Consider the following 23,954-nt stretch of genomic DNA (forward strand, 5'->3'; position numbering starts at 1 on the left):
CTACATAGTGAACAATGCGGGCGATGTCCACCATAATCTATGTAAGCTGACAGCAAGAATCTAGGGCTACCTAATGTAAATTTAATAATTTGTGAATACTGAGTTTAGATTATTACCCATCCAGCAAGCAACTCTAATGTGCTTTTCTGGTACTAGAATCAAGAGGTGGAATGTTATGGACATGAAAATGACATACATTTTATTTGCTATATTTTGTGATTCTAGTCCAAGGAGGCCGCATGGAGTTTAGACAAAAGAAAAGATGGAGGATCATCTTTATAGTAGGGGTCTCCAAGGCATGCTTACAGGGGCTTTTGTAACATTAGACAGACCACCTGGGGGCTGGCTGGGGGGCAGAGAACATCTAATAAAAGCCCATTCAAAGGGGGCAAAGGGCTCTCTTTCTATTGCGGGGCTGGATACCAACACACCTGGCCAAGTAACTTCCTGTTTGGGCTTGAATCCTGAAACAAAGGACTGCAGCTACCCCCATGCCTGTCTTTGTTCATCATACTTGCTGTAAAGGGTCCCCGAAGCTAAGTATTTCAGTATTATATTCTCTGTGTGTTTCATTTAGTATAGTTGTATCTTTTTAAGGAAAATCCACCCATATAGCCAATTATAGGATTTCTGCTATAAATGTAGTATATGTGTTTCCTTACATTGCGGATTTAAACTTCTAGGTATTAGCAATATCTTTTCTCTTCTCTCTCTTAGTTAGAGTTTGTTTAGTTTACGACTGTGTATTAAACATCTTTATTTCTGCCAGTGTTTGGATGTGTAGTGTTAATTTGTGCATTGGATATTAGGATATAACTCTTCCAAAATTCCTAAATAGGTTGGTCTGTGGGTTATTTATGAATGCATTTGATCTCCGGTGATATAGCTAGTTAAATATCTGCGGTCTGTGTGAATATATTGTATTCACTAGCCCGCATGGTCTCAGCCATTTTGTATCTCAGATGCATGGTCTGCAGATTATAACTGGTCGTGACACCGTTGGAGCCAAATCCAATTCGGCCCCATGCCACGAACCACAACAGTCAGTGATCGATATGACCCTTCTACCAATCCCTGATATAATAAGTTACTCACTTCTAGACAGTGTGATCGCCCTGAAAAGCGAGGCCCCGTACAAGAATCCTATTCTACCTAATTACCTGCCACGGACCTGGTTCTGGAAATAATTAAATGGACACTGTCATTAAAACTAAGTTTTGCTATTGCACTCCTTATGGGAAATAAAAAATCTTTCTAATTTACTTTGTTTTAAAAAAAAGTTTTCTAGGTTTTATTTGTGTTTAAAAAAGCTGCCACTAGATGTCTCCCTACTTGTCAAGAGCACATTTCCCCCCCATCTCTTGCACAGACTTTGGACTCCTGCTAACCTGGCAAAAGTCCAAAATTAGGAAATGCTGAGTAGGGTGTGAAGGTGTGCAGCCATAGCCAATCATAGCTCATCTCACACTGAACTGAGATGTAGGGATGATATTGGGCAGGCGCCTGGTTTCCTCTGACGTCTTCCATGTTATTACTGAGGAGGTTTCTCTGCCATAAAGCCCAGATTGTGGAGGCTGCAGTGATGGTTCTGGACCTTCTGGAAGTTTCTCCCATCTGCACACAGGATATTTGAAGCTTGATCAGATTCAGATTAACCATTGGGTTCTTGGTCACCTGCCTAGCAAAGACCGTTCTCCCCTGATTTTGGCGGGGTAGCAGCTCTAGGAAGAGTCTTGGCTTTTGTTAACTTTTTCCAGGTCAGAATACATCCACAGGCATCAACTCAGGAGCATCAAGTGGGAGAGAAAACTCACTTCTGGGGTCTCCTTGGAGGAGAAACAGTACAATTCCCATCTTCTGGGCCTCAGTACCAACTTATTGAGGCTTCAAACAATAATATATTTTACAGCCATCACGAAAAACTGTTTATGGTCTTCAAAAATAAAAATAAAAAAAACTGCCTGGTAACTTATATTTGGGTTAAGCAGCTGTAACAACAGGAGGTACAGGGGCCTGGAAAGTTTTATCATCCTGAACACCCTAAATTGTGGACCAGCGGGGTCAGTCCCCACATATGATGTAACATGGCTGACATTGCATCCATAATTCTTGGATAGCAGATGGTCCTATGATAATGTCATGTTAGGCAGGGGTAATTGCAGCCCTAGGGTAACCCTTGACCCTGTCTATTTGATGATCTACTCTCAAGACTGACCCCCATTTTGCTCATGGTCGTTACTCTTAGAAAATTGTGTAGGAATATAAAACACAATAAAACAAACTGAGGTTAGTTACTATGTCAGGGCAAAGTGGATTAAAACAGACACAAACCAAGTAGTCATCAAAAAACACAGTGAAAGAACAAACAGACAGGTAAAGAGAAGTCAGGGAAGCCAAGTCAAAATCAATAAAGGGGCAAGGTACAGAATCAGGAAACAAAAGAGTAGTCAGGTCACAAGCCAAGGCAATAATGCAAGAATACAGCAGGTACAAAGTCAGTGACAAGAAGAAATCTCTATCACAGGCAAAGGACATTTTGAGTTTTAAATAGCACAACTCAGGAGGGTGTGGATGTCAAGGGCGGATACCACTGGCTCGTCCTCCACACCCCCTGATTTTCCCGGGCGTTGTCATGGCAACAAGTGATGCTGCAGCTGAAATCAGGAGGAGTTAGAACTGCTGCCAGAAACTAAGGCAGACACAACTGTTACACGTATAAGGATATAGTTACTATTATACTGCTTCCCTCTTCTAGAATAGCGCCACCTATGGAAAATAATACGAAATCTGTTACATTGTACATTTTATTTTTTACAAAATTCACACATTGTCGTGTACATAATAATTGTATAAAACAATTCCCTTTTGAAGCAAAAGCTGTAAGAAGAGAGGTAATTGCGTAATGAAATGGGGTGAGCAGGAATGGTTCTGGGGTGTCAGGGGATGAAAACAAGTGTAATATTGGACTCTATAATGGTTCCCATTATTCCGCACGAGGCTGCATACAATTCACTGAGGTTCTGATCTTTGGATAATTTTCCTGGCGTTTCCTGAGAAGAAAAAATAAAATATGAATCATCTCACATTGGGAGTCATAGTCTTTATATGACAGGACAGAGCACGGGGGATGGGATCGGTCTATAAGTTGGCAGTAGGATGTGTACAGCACTTAAGATGAAATTCAGGTGAAAATTATTATTTCTCCTAAATGTCCGGACTGCCAGAATAATAAAAAAAAAAACTTTGACTTACTTTGAGCCGCTTCCCCAATACTGCTGGAATCGGTCTTCCGTCCTCCGGCTTCAGTCTTCTTCCCGGTGTCCACCGCCAGTTACATCCCATTGCCGCGCAGCCTATCACCGGCCGAGGCTGGACATCACTGCGGCCAGCAATTAGCTGAACGTGGTGTGATGTGTCGGGCACCAAAATAGGGAAGAAGACAGGAGACCGATTCAAGCCACAACAGGATAGCGGGGAAAGGTAAATCAAAGATTATTTTTATTCTGGAAGCATGGGCATATATGAGAAATTAACATTTTTACGGAGTTCTCCTTTTTCACCTTTTTTAGGACATAATTTGAAAAAGCGTCCCCTCCAGACAAAGAAACATCTCAACTAGAGCAAAGTAAATGTAGTCATTTCAAATAACAACCAATGGGGGCGCTGTGTTTGTCTTCCTATGCTTTTTAGAGGGAGGAGCCCTCTGCTGCCATCTGAGGTCACGTCGCTTTCCTTATATTCATTCTTACATGTGACATTGCTCTTCCTACTCAGATCTGATAAGAATAGGATGCACATGTCTTGTAATTGCGTCCTATAGAGCAGGAAATAAGTGAGCCCAGAGCTTTACCCAGAACCCCTTTCCCTGCCTACTTGTAAAGCCACCCTGAAAAGTTGCTCTACAACTTGGAGACAATCCATACACTAACTAAAGTGCAGGGACGTCAAGGTCAAAACAACAAGCAGGAACTGTGCAAAGTCGGGGACACAGGATGCAAAAGGTTACAAGTTAACAAAGAAAGGAAACCAGAACCAGCATACTGAATAATCTCAGGATTGCAAAATAATAAACATCAGCAGCAGGTATATAGTATACAGATAACAGCCTTAGGACCAAGGCAAGAGAAACGTCACATATGAATATAGGAACAAGACAGGATAACTGGAACATTTCTAATGGCGAGAATAACCAGGAATGCCGGGGATCAACAGGAAAACTGAAGTCAGACACTATATAGATTAAGGATAGCCAAATACTGAATAACAAGAAGTGATACAAAAACACACAAGGAACAACAGGTCTGAACATGGACCAAACTAACTCTTAGGTTAGAAAACTACCGTATATACTTGAGTATAAGATTTTTCATGCTGAAAACGCCCCCCTCGGCTTATACTCGAGTGAACTCTCCACCTGTCAATCACTTCATCAGTGGTCTTTAACCTGCGGACCTCCAGATATTGCAAAACTACAACTCACCTCCCCTAGGCGGGAAATTAGGGTGAGCTGGTCCGGGCCATCTCTGCTGCAGGGACCGTCCGGTGGGGAGGGTTAGTCGTTGCAGGCTGTCCATTTTCACCGGTGGGGGGCCTCTTCTCCGCGCTTCGCGCCCGGCCCCGGAGTAGTGACGTTGCCTTGACGACGACGCACAGGGACGTTCATGCGCAACGTCCCTGTGCGTTGTCGTCAAGGCAATGCACTAGTCCGGGCCCGAAGCGCGGAGAAGAGGTCCCCCCAGTGAAAATGGACAGCCTGCAACGATTAACCATCCCCACCGGACGGTCCCTGCAGCATAGATGGCCCGGACTAGCTCACCCTAACTTCCCGCTGTGTGGAGGTGAGTACAAAACAGAAGGGGGGGGGGGGGGGCAGGATGTTGACGAAGGCCGTAGTGGTCTTCAACCTGCAGACCTCCAAAGGTTTCAAAACTACAACACCCAGCATGTCCGGACAGCCGATGGCTGTCCGGGCATGCTGGGAGTTGTAGTTTTGCAACATCTGGAGGTCCACAGGTTGAAGACCACTGATGAAGGGATTGACAGGCAGTGATGATGAAGAGGGGGGGGTGTTAATGATGGGGGTCTGGATGATTACATGGGGGGGATGATGTATTTCCCAGCCTAGGCTTATAGTCGAGTCAATAACTTCCTGGGTTTTTGTGGTAAAATTAGGGGCCTCGGCTTATATTTGGGTCGGCTTATACTCGACTATATACAGTACCCAAGCTCAAGAAAGGAAATAGCTATAAGAGGAATAGGGTTAACTTCAAAACCAAACATCAAACATGGAAGAATACAAAATATAAAACAGATCCAAACATTGGTCAAGATACAGAACAACACCGAAACAGGTGTGAACACAATCCAAAATACAAGGAACAAGTCACTAATACAAGGTAAAAGCTAAACATGACTGAACTAATAAGCCAAGATATATACACCGTACAAGTGTGCACAGACAAGAGGGAAAAGAAAAGGGCAAAGTAAAATCATCAGCAAGGGCTGGAAGGCTCTAGATGCCTGAAATAACCCTTCCTGGCTGCTCATTGGCCCAAGACTGTAAATCTTACCATACCAGAGAGCAAAAAGAAAAGCCTGGTGAGGGGTGATTCTTACAGCGCACCATAAAGGTTACGTACCTGGCTGATCTTTGGTCAAGGCAAGGACATCTTAAGGATGAACACTCCGGTCCCAAGTGACTGTGCAATAAGCAAGACCTATAGAGAAGGTAGAGCCGTGTTATTGAAGAGAGGGTGAAGATTCATGGTGGGGCCGAAGGGTACGGACAACTTACCATGTCCATATGTGATGTCACCCAATACAGGGAGGACAGTTCCACCACCATCAGCACCAGGACAGCAGCCAGTCCCACCATGGGGGCACCCTGTAAGACAAAAGGCCCTAATGGTGATGAGACATGGCCCTCTGTTCTGTAAAGTGCGTGCCCTTCTACTTCTGGCAGCTTCATCCCTTGATTCAATAATAATCATGACCCCCACCTACCTTCCTTTTCCTCCATAGGTTTCTTTGCCTCTGGATGGGATACGTAGATGGAAGCACAGAGTCGCACTGGGAGGCGAAATTAGACCAGGTGTAATAAAAATAAGAAAAGAAAATGTCTCCCCTAAAAACGCAGGTCAGTCATTGGGGAGGTCAGGGGCCGAGACTTGTTATAAACATCACAATATATCCCATAGACCCCAATATGTAGAGCCAGGCAGGTCCCCCCACCACAATATACACTACATACAATATACATGGACAAATATACACAGCCCTGTACACTGGATGCTGACACATATACAGTATATCCACGGCGAGATTATCCAGAGGAAGAGGGGGGTATATATGTATCTAATGTCTGTAGGTATCATTGTATCTAAGCCTGGACGCATAGCTTTTTCTGTTACTCACATGATTCGAAGAACAAATGGCGTAATACACAAGAAAGGATCCGTTCAGGTTTGTTGTGATCAATAAAATAATCTAAAAATGGCAACAAAAAAAAAGAGAGGATCAATGATCGATGACGAAGCACCCAACAGCGGAACGTCGTGCGTTATATTCATGTCACATACATGTGTTTTTATAATTATTTTTAGGCGGTGTCTACAGTTCTTGTCTTTTGTGTTGTTTGATTTCCGCTTTACTTGTGTAGCTTCACTTTACTATTTGCTTCTTCTTTGTCTATTCAGAGGTCACTCATGTATGCGTTCAGTGTACTGGCGCCATTTTATTATAGGTTTGTTGTATTTGTTTTATATTTGTCTGGCTAATAAAGATTGGTATTTTTCACTGCATCATATTGTTAGTGTACTGTTGTTTTGGTGTATACAGATGAGGCTAAATGTGTAAGAACTGACCTCCCGCCATAAAGTATCTATTGAGGAGCACAAAAAAAAAAAGAAAAAAAAGTAGAAAGTTCCTTACATGGTAGAGGTTATAGATGAAGTAGAACCAGGGCACCACGACCAAGAAGAGCAAGACCTGAGCACAAGAAACAATCCATCGGTATCACAAGACAACGGCATCACGAGGAGTATCACATGGCCATACACTTACCAGATCAGATACAACGCCACTCACCGACCCTGAAGGGGACAAGAGATTGGGGTCATTTATTTCATCAACAGGACCATGAAAAAGAATTGTGATCCATCGCCATCCTTACCTCCTCAATGACGTCATATACCCCACCAAGATAGTCATCCTTACCTCCTCAATGACGTCATATACCCCACCAAGATAGCCATCCTTACCTCCTCAATGACATCATATACCCCACCAAGATAGTCACCCTTACCTCCTCAATGATGTCATATACCCCACCAAGATAGCCATCCTTACCTCCTCAATGACATCATATACCCCACCAAGATAGTCACCCTTACCTCCTCAATGATGTCATATACCCCACCAAGATAGCCATCCTTACCTCCTCATGAAGTCATATACCCCACTAAGATAGTCATCCTTACCTCCTCAATGACGTCATATACCCCACCAAGATAGTCACCCTTACCTCCTCAATGACGTCATATACCCCACCAAGATAGTCATCCTTACCTCCTCAATGAAGTCATATACCCCACCAAGATAGCCATCCTTACCTCCTCAATGATGTCATATACCCCACCAAGATAGTCATCCTTACCTCCTCAATGAAGTCATATACCCCACCAAGATAGTCATCCTTACCTCCTCAATGACGTCATATACCCCACCAAGATAGTCATCCTTACCTCCTCAATGACGTCATATACCCCACCAAGATAGTCATCCTTACCTCCTCAATGAAGTCATATACCCCACCAAGATAGTCATCCTTACCTCCTCAATGATGTCATATACCCCACCAAGATAGTCACCCTTACCTCCTCAATGATGTCATATACCCCACCAAGATAGCCATCCTTACCTCCTCATGAAGTCATATACCCCACCAAGATGGTCATCCTTACCTCCTCAATTACGTCATATACCCCACCAAGATAGTCATCCTTACCTCCTCAATGACGTCATATACCCCACCAAGATGGTCATCCTTACCTCCTCAATGACGTCATATACCCCACCAAGATGGTCATCCTTACCTCCTCAATGAAGTCATATACCCCACCAAGATAGTCATCCTTACTTCCTCAATTACGTCATATACCACACCAAGATGGTCATCCTTACCTCCTCAATGACGTCATATACCCCACCAAGATAGTCATCCTTACATCCTCAATGACGTCATATACCCCACCAAGATAGTCATCCTTACCTCCTCAATGACGTCATATACCCCACCAAGATAGTCATCCTTACCTCCTCAATGACGTCATATACCCCACCAAGATAGTCATCCTTACCTCCTCAATGACGTCATATACCCCACCAAGATAGTCATCCTTACCTCCTCAATGACATCATATACCCCACCAAGATAGTCATCCTTACCTCCTCAATGACATCATGTACCCCACCAAGATAGTCATCCTTACATCCTCAATGACGTCATATACCCCACCAAGATAGTCATCCTTACCTCCTCAATGAAGTCATATACCCCACCAAGATAGTCATCCTTACCTCCTCAATGAAGTCATATACCCCACCAAGATAGTCATCCTTACCTCCTCAATGACGTCATATACCCCACCAAGATAGTCATCCTTACCTCCTCAATGAAGTCATATACCCCACCAAGATAGTCATCCTTACCTCCTCAATGAAGTCATATACCCCACCAAGATAGTCACCCTTACCTCCTCAATGAAGTCATATACCCCACCAAGATAGCCATCCTTACCTCCTCAATGAAGTCATATACCCCACCAAGATAGTCATCCTTACTTCCTCAATTAAGGCATATACCCCACCAAGATAGACATCCTTACCTCCTCAATGACGTCATATACCCCACCAAGATAGTCATCCTTACCTCCTCAATGAAGTCATATACCACACCAAGATAATCATCCTTACCTCCTCAATGATGTCATATACCCCACCAAGATAGTCATCCTTACCTCCTCAATGACATCATATACCCCACCAAGATAGTCATCCTTACCTCCTCAATGACGTCATATACCCCACCAAGATAGTCATCCTTACCTCAATGAAGTCATGTACCCCACCAAGATAGTCATCCTTACCTCCTCAGTGAAGTCATATACCCCACCAAGATAGTCATGCTTACCTCCTCAGTGAGGTAACATCCCCACCCAGCTAGTCAGCCTAACCTCCTAGAGACAAGGAGTAGTTGGGCTTCAAGCTGGACGCCGGCTCCACGAGGCGCAGGACACACTCAGAGGACGACCAGGTAAATCAAAGGTAGTTTATTCCCAAGATGCAACGCGTTTCACTGCAGTTCCGCAGCTTCATCAGGCATAACACAAGGGCGTAGAAAGCTTATTTATAGGGACAACAATTAACCCTTTCACTGAAAGTGCAGTGCAGGGGGTAATAACACAATATACCAAAAGAGTGATTCAAATATACAATATATGTATAAAGATATATTTAAAAAAAAAAGTATGAAAAAATACAATATAACAAGCAAAAAAGAGAAAAAGAAAAATAAGTGAAAAAAATTTATTAAAAAAAGACGTACGGTGCAAAAACGGCCAGGAAACACAAGTGCGCAAGTGTGTGAACTCAGCTATGAGCCGCAATATCGCATCGGGTGTCCCAAAACAAACGAACGTTCTCTATAGTCTCATTCAGACCATGCGGTACCAAAGTAGACAACTTAAATATCCAGAATGATTCGCGGTTTATAAGGCGTTGAAAACGATTAGGGGAATCATCAGGTAATGTTTCAAGAATAATTAAACATAAAGAAGACGTCATTTTTATGGATTACAGAAAAATGTCTGGAGACACTATGTAGTGTGAAGCGGTATTTTATATTAGACTTATGCTCGCACATCCGAGAACGCACAGTCTGAATAGTGCGTCCAATGTATTGAAGATGACGACTACAGGATAATAAAAAAAAACTTATATTGTGTGTCGCAATTCAAAGAATGAGTTATAGAGAACGTCTGATATGAGTTTGATATGATTCAAATCTATCACTATGATAATATGACCAATCATATTACAGCATAAACAACCGTTTTTATTACGAGGGGAGCAACCGTTTAATATCGGTCTAGAGGGTAAATTCATTAGACTAGTCTTCTTTAATCTATTAGGGGCTAGAATATTGTGTAGATTTTTTGACCTCCTAAATGTTATACCTGGGGTGCTTGGTACTGAGTCTTTCAATATTGGATCACTCCGAATAATGCGCCAATTACATTTAGAAATGTTTTTTATTTATTTTGCTCCACAATAATAGTTTGTAATAAAATTATATTTAAATCGATTATCTATATCATTTTTATTTACTTTTCTCTGATCTATTCTCCATACATTTCATTTTTCCGTCGTTTTATAGATGATGTATTTTTTTATTTGGACAGGGACCGAGTTACAAGATAGGGAATTTTTCAACTATCTAAATTCCCCCACATGGGCATTTACATTTCTCTACAGTAAATATACAGTTTTTAGACTTGAAAATTCAGAATTCAGCTAGTAGTATTCATACGAAAACCCACTTTAAATCTGTGGACGTCAATAGCTTCCTTGATTATAATAATGCCCATTACCCCAATTGGCTGAAAGGCGTTCCCTATGGGCAATATCTTAGGATACGTAAAAACTGCACTTTAGATTCAGATTTTTTCGATCAGGTGGCCCTCCTTATGGAACACTTTTCAGCCAGGGGGTATCCTGAGGGATTACTGACCAAAACTTATCAAAAAGTAAAAGACATGAAACTATTAGATTTGGTTAACCCTGAGAAAAAGAATAATGAGGAACAAAACAGTAGGAAGAAAAATACAAAAAAAACAAGTAAATAAAAATGATATAGATAATCGATTTAAATATAGTTTTATTACAAATTATAATTTCTAAATGTAATTGGCGCATTGTTCGGAGTGATCCAATATTGAAAGACTTAGTACCAAGCACCCCAGGTATAACATTTAGGAGGTCAAAAAATCTACACAATATTCTAGCCCCTAATAGATTTAAGAAGACTAGTCTAATGAATTTACCCTCTAGTCCGATATTAAAAGGTTGTTCCCCTTTAATAAAAACGGTTGTTTATGCTGTAATACGATTGGTCATATTATCATAGTCAATAGTAAAGGAAGAGTAGGATCAGCTCACCCGGCATAGACTCGCTGCAGCACGGACAGGTGCGGATTCACCTTGTAGCAATCAAGAACAAGAAAAGGGTCCAGCGCAGATTCTCACAGATATGCGGCTTTATTGTATCATGCAGATAACATGCAGGACATACACAGAGGTGACGCGTTTCGGCCGGTGCCACCGGCCGAAACGCATCGCCTCTGTGTATGTCCTGTGTGTTATCTGCATGATTCTTGATATTATCATAGTGATAGATTTGAATCATATAAAATTGAGAAGACGTTCTCTATAACTCATTCTTTGAATTGCGACACACAATATACGTTTGTTTTATTATCCTGTAGTCGTCATCTTCAATACATTGGACGCACTATTCAGACTGTGCGTTCTCGGATGTGCGAGCATAAGTCTAATATAAAAAAAACGCTTCGCACTACATAGTGTCTCCAGACATTTTTCTGTAATCCATAAAAAGACGTCTTCTTTACGTATAATTATTGATACAATACCTGATGATTCCCCTAATCGTTTTCAATGCCTTATAAACTGCAAATCATTCTGGATATTTAAGTTGTCTACTTTGGTACCACATGGTCTGAATGAGACTATAGAGAACATTCGTTCGTTTCGGGACACCCGATGCGATATTGCGGCACTTGCGCACTTGTGTTTCCTGACTGTTTTCGCACCGTATGTCTTTTTTTAATTTTTTCTCTTATTTTTGGTTTTCTCTCGTTATATTGTGTTTTTTTTATACTTTTTTTTAAATATATTTTTATACATTTATTGTGTATTTTAATCAATCTTTTGGATTACTGTGTTATTACCCCCTGCACTTTCAGTGACGGGGTTAATTGTCCCTATAAATAAGCACTTTACCCCCTTGTGTTATGCCTTATAAAGCTGTGTGAACTGCAGTGAAACGCGTTGCATCTTGGGAATAAACTACCTTTGTTTTGCCTGGTCGTCCTCGGAGTGTGTCCTGCACCTCGTGGAGTCGGCGTCCTGCTTGAAGCCCAACTACTCCTTGTGACTACACCAGCCGGAGGGCAGCGGATCACTCGCTTACATTTATGTGCCTACCATTGTTGTGCACACAACCACCGGGGGTGAGCGGCTTTCATGCCTTCCCTCTTTGTCTTTTTATATCTCTTTTAATACACCATGGAGCGCTCTTACATTTGCTTTTAGATTACCTCCTCGACAGGCACCATACTCTACCAAGATGTCCATCTTTACCTCTTCAATGATGTATCGTACTCCACCCAATTATTCAGCCTTATCTTTCCCATAATGTATTGTTCTTCACCAGATAAGTCAGGCCAACTCCTCAGTACGGTGTCATACCCCACCTAGCTAGTCAGCCTTGCCTCCTAGATGAGGCACCATACTCTACCAAGATGTCCATCCGTGCCTCCTCAATGAGGTCATGTACCCCACCTAGCTAGTCAGCCTTGCCTCCTAGATGAGGCACCATACTCTACCAAGATGTCCATCCGTGCCTCCTCAATGAGGTCATGTACCCCACCTAGCTAGTCAGCCTTGCCTCCTAGATGAGGCACCATACTCTACCAAGATGTCCATCCGTACCTCCTCAATGAGGTCATGTACCCCACCTAGCTAGTCAGCCTTGCCTCCTCTGTGAGATAACATTCTCCACCCAGCCAATCTCTTTGCCTTATTGATTGTTCTCCATGACATTAGTCAGCCTTACTTCCTGGCAGATGTATCGTACCCCAATTTATTCAGCCCTACCTGTTCAGTGAGGTATCAGACCATATCTGAAATCACACAGTTCCCTCACTTTTTTAGGTGAAATCAACCATATCCCAACAATTACCAGTGACCAAGGAAGAAGCTAAAATGCATCTGTTAAATCACTTTCTGATTGGTTGGCTGGACCCAATTGTATTGAATGATTGTATGAATACGACAGACATCATTTTGGATAAGTCATTGTATTTATAGCTCCATTGCATGGACAAATGTGATGGTCCTGTATAATGGAGGGTCAGTCTACGACTGCATGCACACTCATTGTCCGTCCGCATTGCGATTAGTTTATTTAAAGGGGTACTCCACCCCTAGACATCTAATCCCCTATCCAATGGATAGGGAATAAGATGTCTGATCACATGGTTCGGCAGCTGGGACCCCCACAGTCATCGTGCATGCACCCAGCGCTCTGAACATTATGTTCAGAAGTTGGGTTCCGGTGGCTGTGATCGTGACGTCACACCATGCCCCCTCCATTCATGTCTATGGGAAGGGGCATGATGGCCGTCACACCCCCCCTCCCATAAACATGAATGGAGGGGGTGTGTTGTGATGTCACAATCTTATCCCCTTTGGATAGGGGATAAGGTGTCTAGGGGCAGAGTACCCCTTTAAGGATGTGCTGTCCTATAGGGACAATATACTCAAAGCTTTACAGTCAGTGGGTTCTACAGTGATACATTAGAAATACACAGTGTAAGGCTACATTCCCACTACGTTTTGGGCACACGGATGCCAGACCCGCTTCGCCTCACATTCATTTAAATAAGCCGGCCGAAATCAGATTGTGACACATTTTTGTGCCGTATTCAGTTTTTCTGCTGGACTAAAAAAAAAAAACATGGTCTGCCACGGTTTTCAGTCCGACAATATAACTGATATGGTACAAACTGACTCCGCCCTGGCTCATTTAAATGAAAGGGATACGGCGCGGGTTCCGGCAGGGATACGGCAGCCGGCGGTATTTCAAATGTTCCCGCTGGATCTGGCAGTCATATGCCCAAACGTAGTGTAAATGCTCCCTTAGGGACCCTCCATGGTGATTCCATATTGAAGGGGTACTCCGGCCCCAAGACATCTTACCCCACATCCAAAGGATAGGGGATAAGATGTCTGATCGCGGTGGTCCCACCGCTGGGTTCAGCACCCACCTGTAAGCACTGCTGGAAGCACTGGAGGCTCTTAGTGTTATGCCTCCCCACCACGGGGATGGAGTATCGTGATGTCACGACTCCGCCCCCCGTGTGACTTCACGCCCCACCCCCTCAATGCAAGTCTATGGGAGGGGGCGTGACGGGCGTCAAGCCCCCTCCCATAGACTTGCATTGAGGGGATGGGGCGTGACGTCACACGGGGGCGGAGTCGTGACTTTGGAAAGGGGATAAGATGTCTTAGGGTAAGAGTACCCCTTTAACCAGTGTAAGGTGAAGGAGCGTTTGGATGCCACGAGCTTAGACCAGAAGTAGCTTCAATGTATGTTTAATGTGACACAATACAAACAGGAGGCAGATCCTTCTCCATCGGGCGCACAGACATTACACAGTTTATAAGACATTACGATGGGGGTAAGAATTCTTCTGATACCCGGGAGTATTGGGGAAGATTCTACAAATACCCAGTGAGAGGGTCTGACGACTAATGGAGCCGATGCTCTGATTATTCTTCTCTTATCTGGGAGAATCCATCTTATTAATCCAGATCGCAGGTGAAGAATTCTCTATTGTGTCCAGGGCACCAGTCTCTACATTTAGCCCCATCTCAAGGCTTTGTGCTACAACGTAACAAGATCCCAGTTCACCTCCAGACCATGCCCCTGCGCGGATCTACTCTCGGGCTCCAGGGGTATTCACACCAACATAGATAAAACATACAACGCATGCACTCGAAACGCATCAAGATATAAACTGTGATGTTGAGTTGGTTTATGTTTTATCTGTGGTGGTGTGAATAAAGCCGTTACGTGTTCCAGTGCCGGATCGGATCTGACTTTTTTCCAAGGCTTTGTGCTCCATGTAGGGTGGAGACATGAGTGATACACCAGAGAATTCTTCACCTACAACGGGGCCATCTTGTCTCCACGTCTGGACACAGTGATGGTCCATTGGTTGTGATCAGTTGGGTTTGAGTATTATAGGGCATGGTTACATCTTAGAGAGATGAAGTTAAACTCTTCTACATCTCCATAGATCAGACTGTTACTATGTAATATGGCTGCCCGGCTATCCCCACCACCACTGTCTCCTCTCTGGACCTAGACTTCAGCTGTACCTTTAGAGATTATATTATACATTGATTCCATTTTATCTTTCCTCAGTTGATCGTCATTTTTCTCCTTTGTAGTGAACACATAGAGGTGGCGGCTCAGCTGAGCGATGGACGGCTGGCTGGTCAGGATCTTCTGCTCTGCCGCAAGGCCACTGTCATCCATGTCGTCAGCCACAACAATCACGTTACTCTTACCTGTAAGGATGATGGAGATTAATGGTGTGAACTGGGAAAAGAGGAGAATAAGGGTGTGAAGAGCACGATAGGTCAACTCACAATTATAGACATTACCTGTCATTTGTTACTCAGTTCCTCATCCTAATCATGTACGTGTAATTTTTATGATTTTATGACCTATATTTCACAAAAAAATAGCATATTACAGCTGCTCACTGTCTTTTCCATCTTGTCAAAGGGAGGGGGCGTGTCCTTCTGTTGCCTGAACTGTGATGACTTCTCCCCCTCCCTCACACTGCTGACTCACTGCTCTCAGGAGCCTGGCTCTGTAACTATCCTTTGGATAGGGGATAAGATGTCTTGGGGCCGGAGTACCCCTTTAAACTGGCATTTGTGTGGTTGCAATGTTGGTGTTGATGCCAGATATTTGGGAAAGAAGACCCTTAACACCTGATAATTGTCAATTGTGAGTGTCATTCTCTTACCGAGCGCACGTGACATGTATTCCAGTTCTTTGTCGTACAGCGAGTCCGTAACATTGGTGATGTTGACCCGTCCTCGCGTTTTTGAGTGATACAATATGGCGGATGTGCACTGAGAGACTTGCTGGCTAAATTGCCGTGAATTGGAATTTGTGATGAGGAAAGGAACCACTGACCCCACTCTCTTCAGGTCAGAGGTTAGCCATGCGTACTCTTCCTTTGAACTCCGGGAGAATATCCCGATAACCTGTCTGCTCCGGGGGCTTGGGACAGGATCCTGGAATAAAAAGGAAAAATTCAACACCAAGAACTGATCCAGATGAAACAAGGGAGGAGGATATTTCTAGTATTTGGGAAGTGGATGATGGGTGTCATTGTCTGCTGGGTTACAAACACCAATGTGAATGGGTTAGGGGTCTATACAGACCCTAAAACCCCAGTGCTCACCTCGTGCTTGACATCTCCCCGGTTCCATAGATGTAATTTAAAGATACAGATGCCAGTGAAGGTGGATGGAGGAACAAGGACGATCTTCAGGAGGAAACAGGAGAAGAAGGGATTAATACAGACTCAGAGGTTATACAGGACGAGGCTCGGGGAGGATGGGGGTCTCATCCTCACCAATGAGAACAGAGAGGCATGAAGACTTGTCTCAAGGAGAATCATCTGAACGATCATCCCACACAAAACCAACGTCACCTGCAGGATCCAAGATGTCTGCAAGAGAGAAGGCGGCAAAAGAGAGAAAAGTCATCGGGCCTGGAGCAAAACTCAACTACAGGATTAGGGAGTATTGGGTCCTTATCCTCTATCCATAGTCTACAGGTCTTGGATACACATGACAGTGCTACACTACAGGGAGGATCAGAGGGTGGGGGGTCTCCATCCTCTATCCAAAGTCTACAGGTCCTGGGTACACATGACAGTGCTACACTACAGGGAGGATCAGAGGGTGCGGGGTCTCCAACCACCATCCATAGTCTATAGGTCCTGGATAAACATGACAATGCTGCACTACAGGGAGGATCAGAGGGTGTGGGGTCTCCAATCACCATCCATAGTCTATAGTTCCCAGGTTCACATGACAGTGCTACACTACAGGGAAGATCAGAGGGTGCGGGGTCTCCAACCACCATCCATAGTCTATAGGTCCTGGATAAACATGACAGTGCTGCACTACAGGGAGGATCAGATGGTGTGGGGTCTCCAACCACCGTCCTGGATACACATGACAGTGCTACACTACAGGGGAGGATCAGAGGGTGCGGGGTCTACAACTACCATCCATAGTCTACAGGTCCTGGATACACATGACAGTGCTACACTACAGGGGAGGATCAGAGGCTGCGGGGTCTCCAACCACTATCCATAGTCTACAGGTCCTGGATACACATGACAGTGCTACACTACAGGGGAGGATCAGAGGCTGCGGGGTCTCCAACCACCATCCATAGTCTACAGGTCCTGGATACACATGACAGTGCTACACTACAGGGGAGGATCAGAGGGTGTGGGGTCTCCAACCACCATCCATAGTCTACAGGTCCTGGGTACACATGACAGTGCTACACTACAGGGGAGGATCAGAGGCTGCGGGGTCTCCAACCACTATCCATAGTCTACAGGTCCTGGATACACATGACAGTGCTACACTACAGGGGAGGATCAGAGGCTGCGGGGTCTCCAACCACTATCCATAGTCTACAGGTCCTGGATACACATGACAGTGCTACACTACAGGGGAGGATCAGAGGCTGCGGGGTCTCCATCCACCATCCATAGTCTACAGGTCCTGGGTACACATGACAGTGCTACACTAAAGGGGAGGATCAGAGGGTGCGGGGTCTCCAACCACCATCCATAGTCTACAGGTCCTGGGTACACATGACAGTGCTACACTACAGGGGAGGATCAGAGGGTGCGGGGTCTCCATCCACCATCCATAGTCTACAGGTCCTGGATACACATGACAGTGCTACACTACAGGGGAGGATCAGAGGGTGCGGGGTCTCCAACCACCATCCATAGTCTACAGGTCCTGGATACACATGACAGTGCTACACTACAGGGAAGGATCAGAGGGTGCGGGGTCCCCATCCTCTATCCATAGTCTACAGGTCTTGGATACACATGACAGTGCTACACTACAGGGGAGGATCAGATGGTGCGGGGTCTCCAACCACCATCCATAGTCTATAGGTCCCGGGTACACATGACAGTGCTACACTACAGGGGAGGATCAGAGGGTGCGGGGTCTCCAACCACCATCCATAGTCTACAGGTCCTGGATACACATGACAGTGCTACACTACAGGGAAGGATCAGAGGGTGCGGGGTCCCCATCCTCTATCCATAGTCTACAGGTCTTGGATACACATGACAGTGCTACACTACAGGGGAGGATCAGAGGCTGCAGGGTCTCCATCCTCTATCCATAGTCTGTAGGTCCTGGATACACATGACAGTGCTACACTACAGGGAAGGATAAGAGGGTGCGGGGTCTCCATCCTCTATCCATAGTCTGTAGGTCCTGGATACACATGACAGTGCTACACTACAGGGAAGGATCAGAGGGTGCGGGGTCTCCAACCACCATCCATAGTCTACAGGTCTTTGATACACATGACAGTGCTACACTACAGGGGAGGATCAGAGGGTGCGGGGTCTCCAACCACCATCCATAGTCTGTAGGTCCTGGGTACACATGACAGTGCTACACTACAGGGGAGGATCAGATGGTGCGGGGGCCCCAACCACCATCCATAGTCTACAGGTCCTGGATACACATGACAGTGCTACACTACAGGGGAGGATCAGAGGGTGCGGGGTCTCCATCCTCTATCCATAGTCTACAGGTCCTGGGTACACATGACAGAGCTACACTACAGGGAGGATCAGAGGGTGGGGGGTCTCCAACCACTATCCATAGTCTACAGGTCCTGGATACACATGACAGTGCTACACTACAGGGAGGATCAGAGGGTGGGGGGTCTCCAACCACCATCCATAGTCTACAGGTCCTGGGTACACATGACAGTGCTACACTACAGGGAGGATCAGAGGGTGCGGGGGCCCCAACCTCCATCCCTAGTCTACAGGTCCTGGATACACATGACAGTGCTACACTACAGGGGAGGATCAGAGGGTGTGGGGTCTCCAACCACCATCCATAGTCTACAGGTTCTGGATAAACATGACAGTGCTACACTACATGGGAGGATCAGAGGGTGCGGGGTCTCCATCCTCTATCCATAATCTGTAGGTCCTGGGTACACATGACAGTGCTACACTACAGAGAGTATCAGAGGGTGCGGCGTCTCCAACCACCTTCCATAGTCTACAGGTCCTGGATACACTACAGTGAGGATCAGAAGGTGCGGGGGCCCCAACCACCATCCATAGTCTACAGGTCCTGAATACACATGACAGTGCTACACTACATGGGAGGATCAGAGGGTGCGGGGTCTCCAACCACCATCCATAGTCTGTAGGTCCAGGGTACACATGACAGTGCTACACTACAGGGGAGGATCAGAGGGTGCGGGGTCTCCTACCACAATCCATAGTCTACAGGTCCTGGGTACACGTGACAGTGCTACACTACAGGGAGGATCAGAGCCTGCGGGGTCTCCAACCACCATCCATAGTCTACAGGTCCTGGGTACACATGACAGTGCTACAATACAGGGAGGATCAGAGGGTGTGGGGTCTCCATCCTCTATCTATAGTCTATAGGTCCTGGGTACACATGACAGTGCTACACTACAGGGGAGGATCAGAGGGTGCGGGGTCTCCTACCACAATCCATAGTCTACAGGTCCTGGGTACACGTGACAGTGCTACACTACAGGGAGGATCAGAGGCTGCGGGGTCTCCAACCACCATCCATAGTCTACAGGTCCTGGGTACACATGACAGTGCTACAATACAGGGAGGATCAGAGGGTGTGGGGTCTCCATCCTCTATCTATAGTCTGTAGGTCCTGGGTACACATGACAGTGCTACACTACATGGGAGGATCAGAGGGTGCGGGGTCTCCATCCTCTATCCATAGTCTGTAGGTCCTGGGTACACATGACAGTGCTACACTACAGGAGGATCAGAGGGTGCGGGGTCTCCAACCACCATCCATAGTCTACAGGTCCTGGGTACACATGACAGTGCTACACTACAGGGGAGGAAGAGATGCTGCGGGGTCTCCATCCTCTATCCATAGTCTGTAGGTCCTGGATACACATGACAGTGCTATACTACAGGGAGGATCAGAAGGTGCGGGGGCCCCAACCACCATCCATAGTCTACAGGTCCTGGATACACATGACAGTGCTACACTACAGGGAGGATCAGAGGGTGCGGGGTCTCCAACCACCATCCATAGTCTACAGGTCCTGGGTACACATGACAGTGCTACACTACAGGGAAGGATCAGAGGGTGCGGGGTCCCCATCCTCTATCCATAGTCTACAGGTCCTGGATACACATGACAGTGCTACACTACAGGGAGGATCAGAGGGTGGGGGGTCTCCAACCACCATCCATAGTCTACAGGTCCTGGGTACACATGACAGTGCTACACTACAGGGAGGATCAGAGGGTGCGGGGGCCCCAACCTCCATCCCTAGTCTACAGGTCCTGGATACACATGACAGTGCTACACTACAGGGGAGGATCAGAGGGTGTGGGGTCTCCAACCACCATCCATAGTCTACAGGTTCTGGATAAACATGACAGTGCTACACTACATGGGAGGATCAGAGGGTGCGGGGTCTCCATCCTCTATCCATAATCTGTAGGTCCTGGGTACACATGACAGTGCTACACTACAGAGAGTATCAGAGGGTGCGGCGTCTCCAACCACCTTCCATAGTCTACAGGTCCTGGATACACTACAGGGAGGATCAGAAGGTGCGGAGGCCCCAACCACCATCCATAGTCTACAGGTCCTGAATACACATGACAGTGCTACACTACATGGGAGGATCAGAGGGTGCGGGGTCTCCAACCACCATCCATAGTCTGTAGGTCCAGGGTACACATGACAGTGCTACACTACAGGGAGGATCAGAGGGTGCGGGGTCTCCTACCACAATCCATAGTCTACAGGTCCTGGGTACACGTGACAGTGCTACACTACAGGGAGGATCAGAGGCTGCGGGGTCTCCAACCACCATCCATAGTCTACAGGTCCTGGGTACACATGACAGTGCTACACTACAGGGAGGATCAGAGGGTGCGGGGTCTCTATCCTCTATCCATAGTCTGTAGGTCCTGGGTACACATGACAGTGCTACAATACATGGGACGATCAGAAGGTGTGGGGGCCCCAACCACCATCCATAGTCTACAGGTCCTGGATACACATGACAGTGCTACACTACATGGGAGGATTAGAGGGTGCAGGGTCTCCATCCTCTATCCATAGTCTGTAGGTCCTGGGTACACATGACAGTGCTACACTACAGGGAGGATCAGAGGGTGCGGGGTCTCCAACCACCATCCATAGTCTACAGGTCCTGGGTACACATGACAGTGCTACAATACAGGGAGGATCAGAGGGTGTGGGGTCTCCATCCTCTATCTATAGTCTGTAGGTCCTGGGTACACATGACAGTGCTACACTACATGGGACGATCAGAGGGTGCGGGGTCTCCATCCTCTATCCATAGTCTGTAGGTCCTGGGTACACATGACAGTGCTACACTACAGGAGGATCAGAGGGTGCGGGGTCTCCAACCACCATCCATAGTCTACAGGTCCTGGGTACACATGACAGTGCTACACTACAGGGGAGGAAGAGATGCTGCGGGGTCTCCATCCTCTATCCATAGTCTGTAGGTCCTGGATACACATGACAGTGCTATACTACAGGGAGGATCAGAAGGTGCGGGGGCCCCAACCACCATCCATAGTCTACAGGTCCTGGATACACATGACAGTGCTACACTACATGGGAGGATCAGAGGGTGCGGGGTCTCCAACCACCATCCATAGTCTACAGGTCCTGGGTACACATGACAGTGCTACACTACAGGGGAGGAAGAGATGCTGCGGGGTCTCCATCCTCTATCCATAGTCTGTAGGTCCTGGATACATATGACAGTGCTACACTACAGGGAGGATCAGAAGGTGCGGGGGCCCCAACCACCACCCATAGTCTACAAGTCCTGGAAACACATGACAGTGCTACACTACATGGGAGGATCAGAGGGTGCGGGGTCTCCATCCTCTATCCATAGTCTGTAGGTCCTGGGTACACATGACAGTGCTACACTACATGGGAGGATCAGAGGGTGCGGGGTCTCCAACCACCATCCATAGTCTACAGGTCCTGGGTACACATGACAGTGCTACACTACAGGGGAGGAAGAGATGCTGCGGGGTCTCCATCCTCTATCCATAGTCTACAGGTCCTGGATACACATGACAGTGCTACACTACAGGGAGGATCAGAGGGTGCGGGGTCTCCAACCACCATCCATAGTCTACAGGTCCTGGGTACACATGACAGTGCTACACTACAGGGAGGATCAGAGGGTGCGGGGTCTCCATCCTCTATCCATAGTCTGTAGGTCCTGGGTACACATGACAGTGCTACACTACAGGGAGGATCAGAGGGTGCGGGGTCTCCATCCTCTATCCATAGTCTGTAGGTCCTGGGTACACATGACAGTGCTACACTACAGGGGAGGATCAGAGGGTGCGGGGTCTCCAACCACCATCCATAGTCTGTATTTCCAGGGTACACATGACAGTGCTACACTACATGGGAGGATCAGAGGGTGCGGGGTCTCCAACCACCATCCATAGTCTGTATGTCCAGGGTACACATGACAGTGCTACACTACAGGGGAGGATCAGAAGGTGCGGGGGCCCCAACCACCATCCATAGTCTGTAGGTCCAGGGTACACATGACAGTGCTACACTACAGGGCAGGATCAGAGGGTGCGGGGTCTCCAACCACCATCCAGTCAATCCCAACAGGATAAAGGAATATGATTTTGTTTACACCATTGAAGACGTGGTCACATTCTAGACATTTATGGAATATTCACAGGATGGGGACCCATGTCTGGGACTGACACTTTTCTCAGGAAATTAATCTCCCCGACCACTATCCCACCTAATAAGGGGGTCGCTGAAACCATAAACTGAATAGATCAGTGGATGATATAAGAATTAGAGGAGAACCCAGGATCTTGGCGGTTCCTGTAATCCCGGTTTCTACTCTGTTTAGTCTCCGCCTCGATGCAGCAACCAGCGGCCAACTCACCAGGGGGGACAGGGGGCCCTAATCTGGAAAAAGGTGGGATCCACATATATCAGACATATATGGCAAATCCACAGAAAACAAGGGTCCTAAACATCATCCATGACCGACCACTCACCGTTCTGATCAGGATCCAGCATGAGAGCAGCGAACCCTTCACGATGACTGAGATGATGACCAACATCTGGAAGGAAAGATAAATAACCATTAATATCCTACAGGGAGAGACACAAGATGACCACAGAGTGTGGGGGGGGAGGGTAATGCTGCTCCTGTATACCTAGGATACAAAGTTTCTATGGTGGAGCAGGGCCCGACTAAAGATCTTACCCAATGGCCCATCATGCACTGTGCAGAACTGACCAATGTCTTGAACAATTTTATTGTAAACTCGGATAATTTGTAAGTCTCCCTTCCTCATAATCATATCAAGTGATCCCCACCCCGGTCCGCTCCAGCAGAGGTCCTTCACTTCTGGACCTCATGGCCTCTGTTCCATTATCAGGTCACAACTCGGGGCCCCTGGAGACTACTCTGGGGTCGGTTTGGGAAATACTTACAGAAAATAACAAAGAGTTTTCATGGCTGGAGAAAAATGTCCACAAGGGAATTAGTACCAAGACAAAGATCTGTGAGAGTGAAACAAATAAAAAAAATATCAAAAATAATCATAATAATAAAAGAAAAATAGTAAAATAATGAATAATAATAATAATATAACAGGAAACTTACATATGGTAGAGGGACTGGGCCCAGCCTTACTGCAATAACAATTAAACAAATATTA

At 46.1% G+C, this 23,954-nt stretch overlaps 1 protein-coding gene across 3 annotated transcripts in view; it reads right to left on the reverse strand.

Annotated features, from left to right (window-relative positions):
* Positions 1-2,797: 2,797 nt before the first annotated feature.
* Positions 2,798-23,954, reverse strand: part of LOC130284324 (uncharacterized) — a 40,416-nt gene continuing 19,259 nt past the window's right edge. For 2 of the 3 annotated variants that reach the window (XM_056534567.1, XM_056534565.1), the window contains exons 3-16: positions 23,900-23,928; positions 23,728-23,796; positions 23,286-23,351; positions 16,521-16,616; positions 16,347-16,430; positions 15,903-16,176; positions 15,244-15,435; positions 7,063-7,091; positions 6,931-6,987; positions 6,415-6,486; positions 6,004-6,069; positions 5,795-5,884; positions 5,640-5,717; positions 2,798-3,050 (exon numbers count right to left, since the gene is read on the reverse strand). In XM_056534567.1, the coding sequence (XP_056390542.1) occupies positions 5,655-5,717; positions 5,795-5,884; positions 6,004-6,069; positions 6,415-6,486; positions 6,931-6,987; positions 7,063-7,091; positions 15,244-15,435; positions 15,903-16,176; positions 16,347-16,430; positions 16,521-16,616; positions 23,286-23,351; positions 23,728-23,796; positions 23,900-23,928 (1,187 nt within the window). In that variant the 3' untranslated portion in view covers positions 2,798-3,050; positions 5,640-5,654. The remainder of the gene's footprint in view (positions 3,051-5,639; positions 5,718-5,794; positions 5,885-6,003; positions 6,070-6,414; positions 6,487-6,930; positions 6,988-7,062; positions 7,092-15,243; positions 15,436-15,902; positions 16,177-16,346; positions 16,431-16,520; positions 16,617-23,285; positions 23,352-23,727; positions 23,797-23,899; positions 23,929-23,954) is intronic. The other variant, XM_056534566.1, reaches the window with a different exon arrangement.

The sequence above is a fragment of the Hyla sarda genome, chromosome 8 (assembly GCF_029499605.1).
Source record: "Hyla sarda isolate aHylSar1 chromosome 8, aHylSar1.hap1, whole genome shotgun sequence".
NCBI classification, from domain to species: Eukaryota; Metazoa; Chordata; class Amphibia; order Anura; family Hylidae; genus Hyla; species Hyla sarda.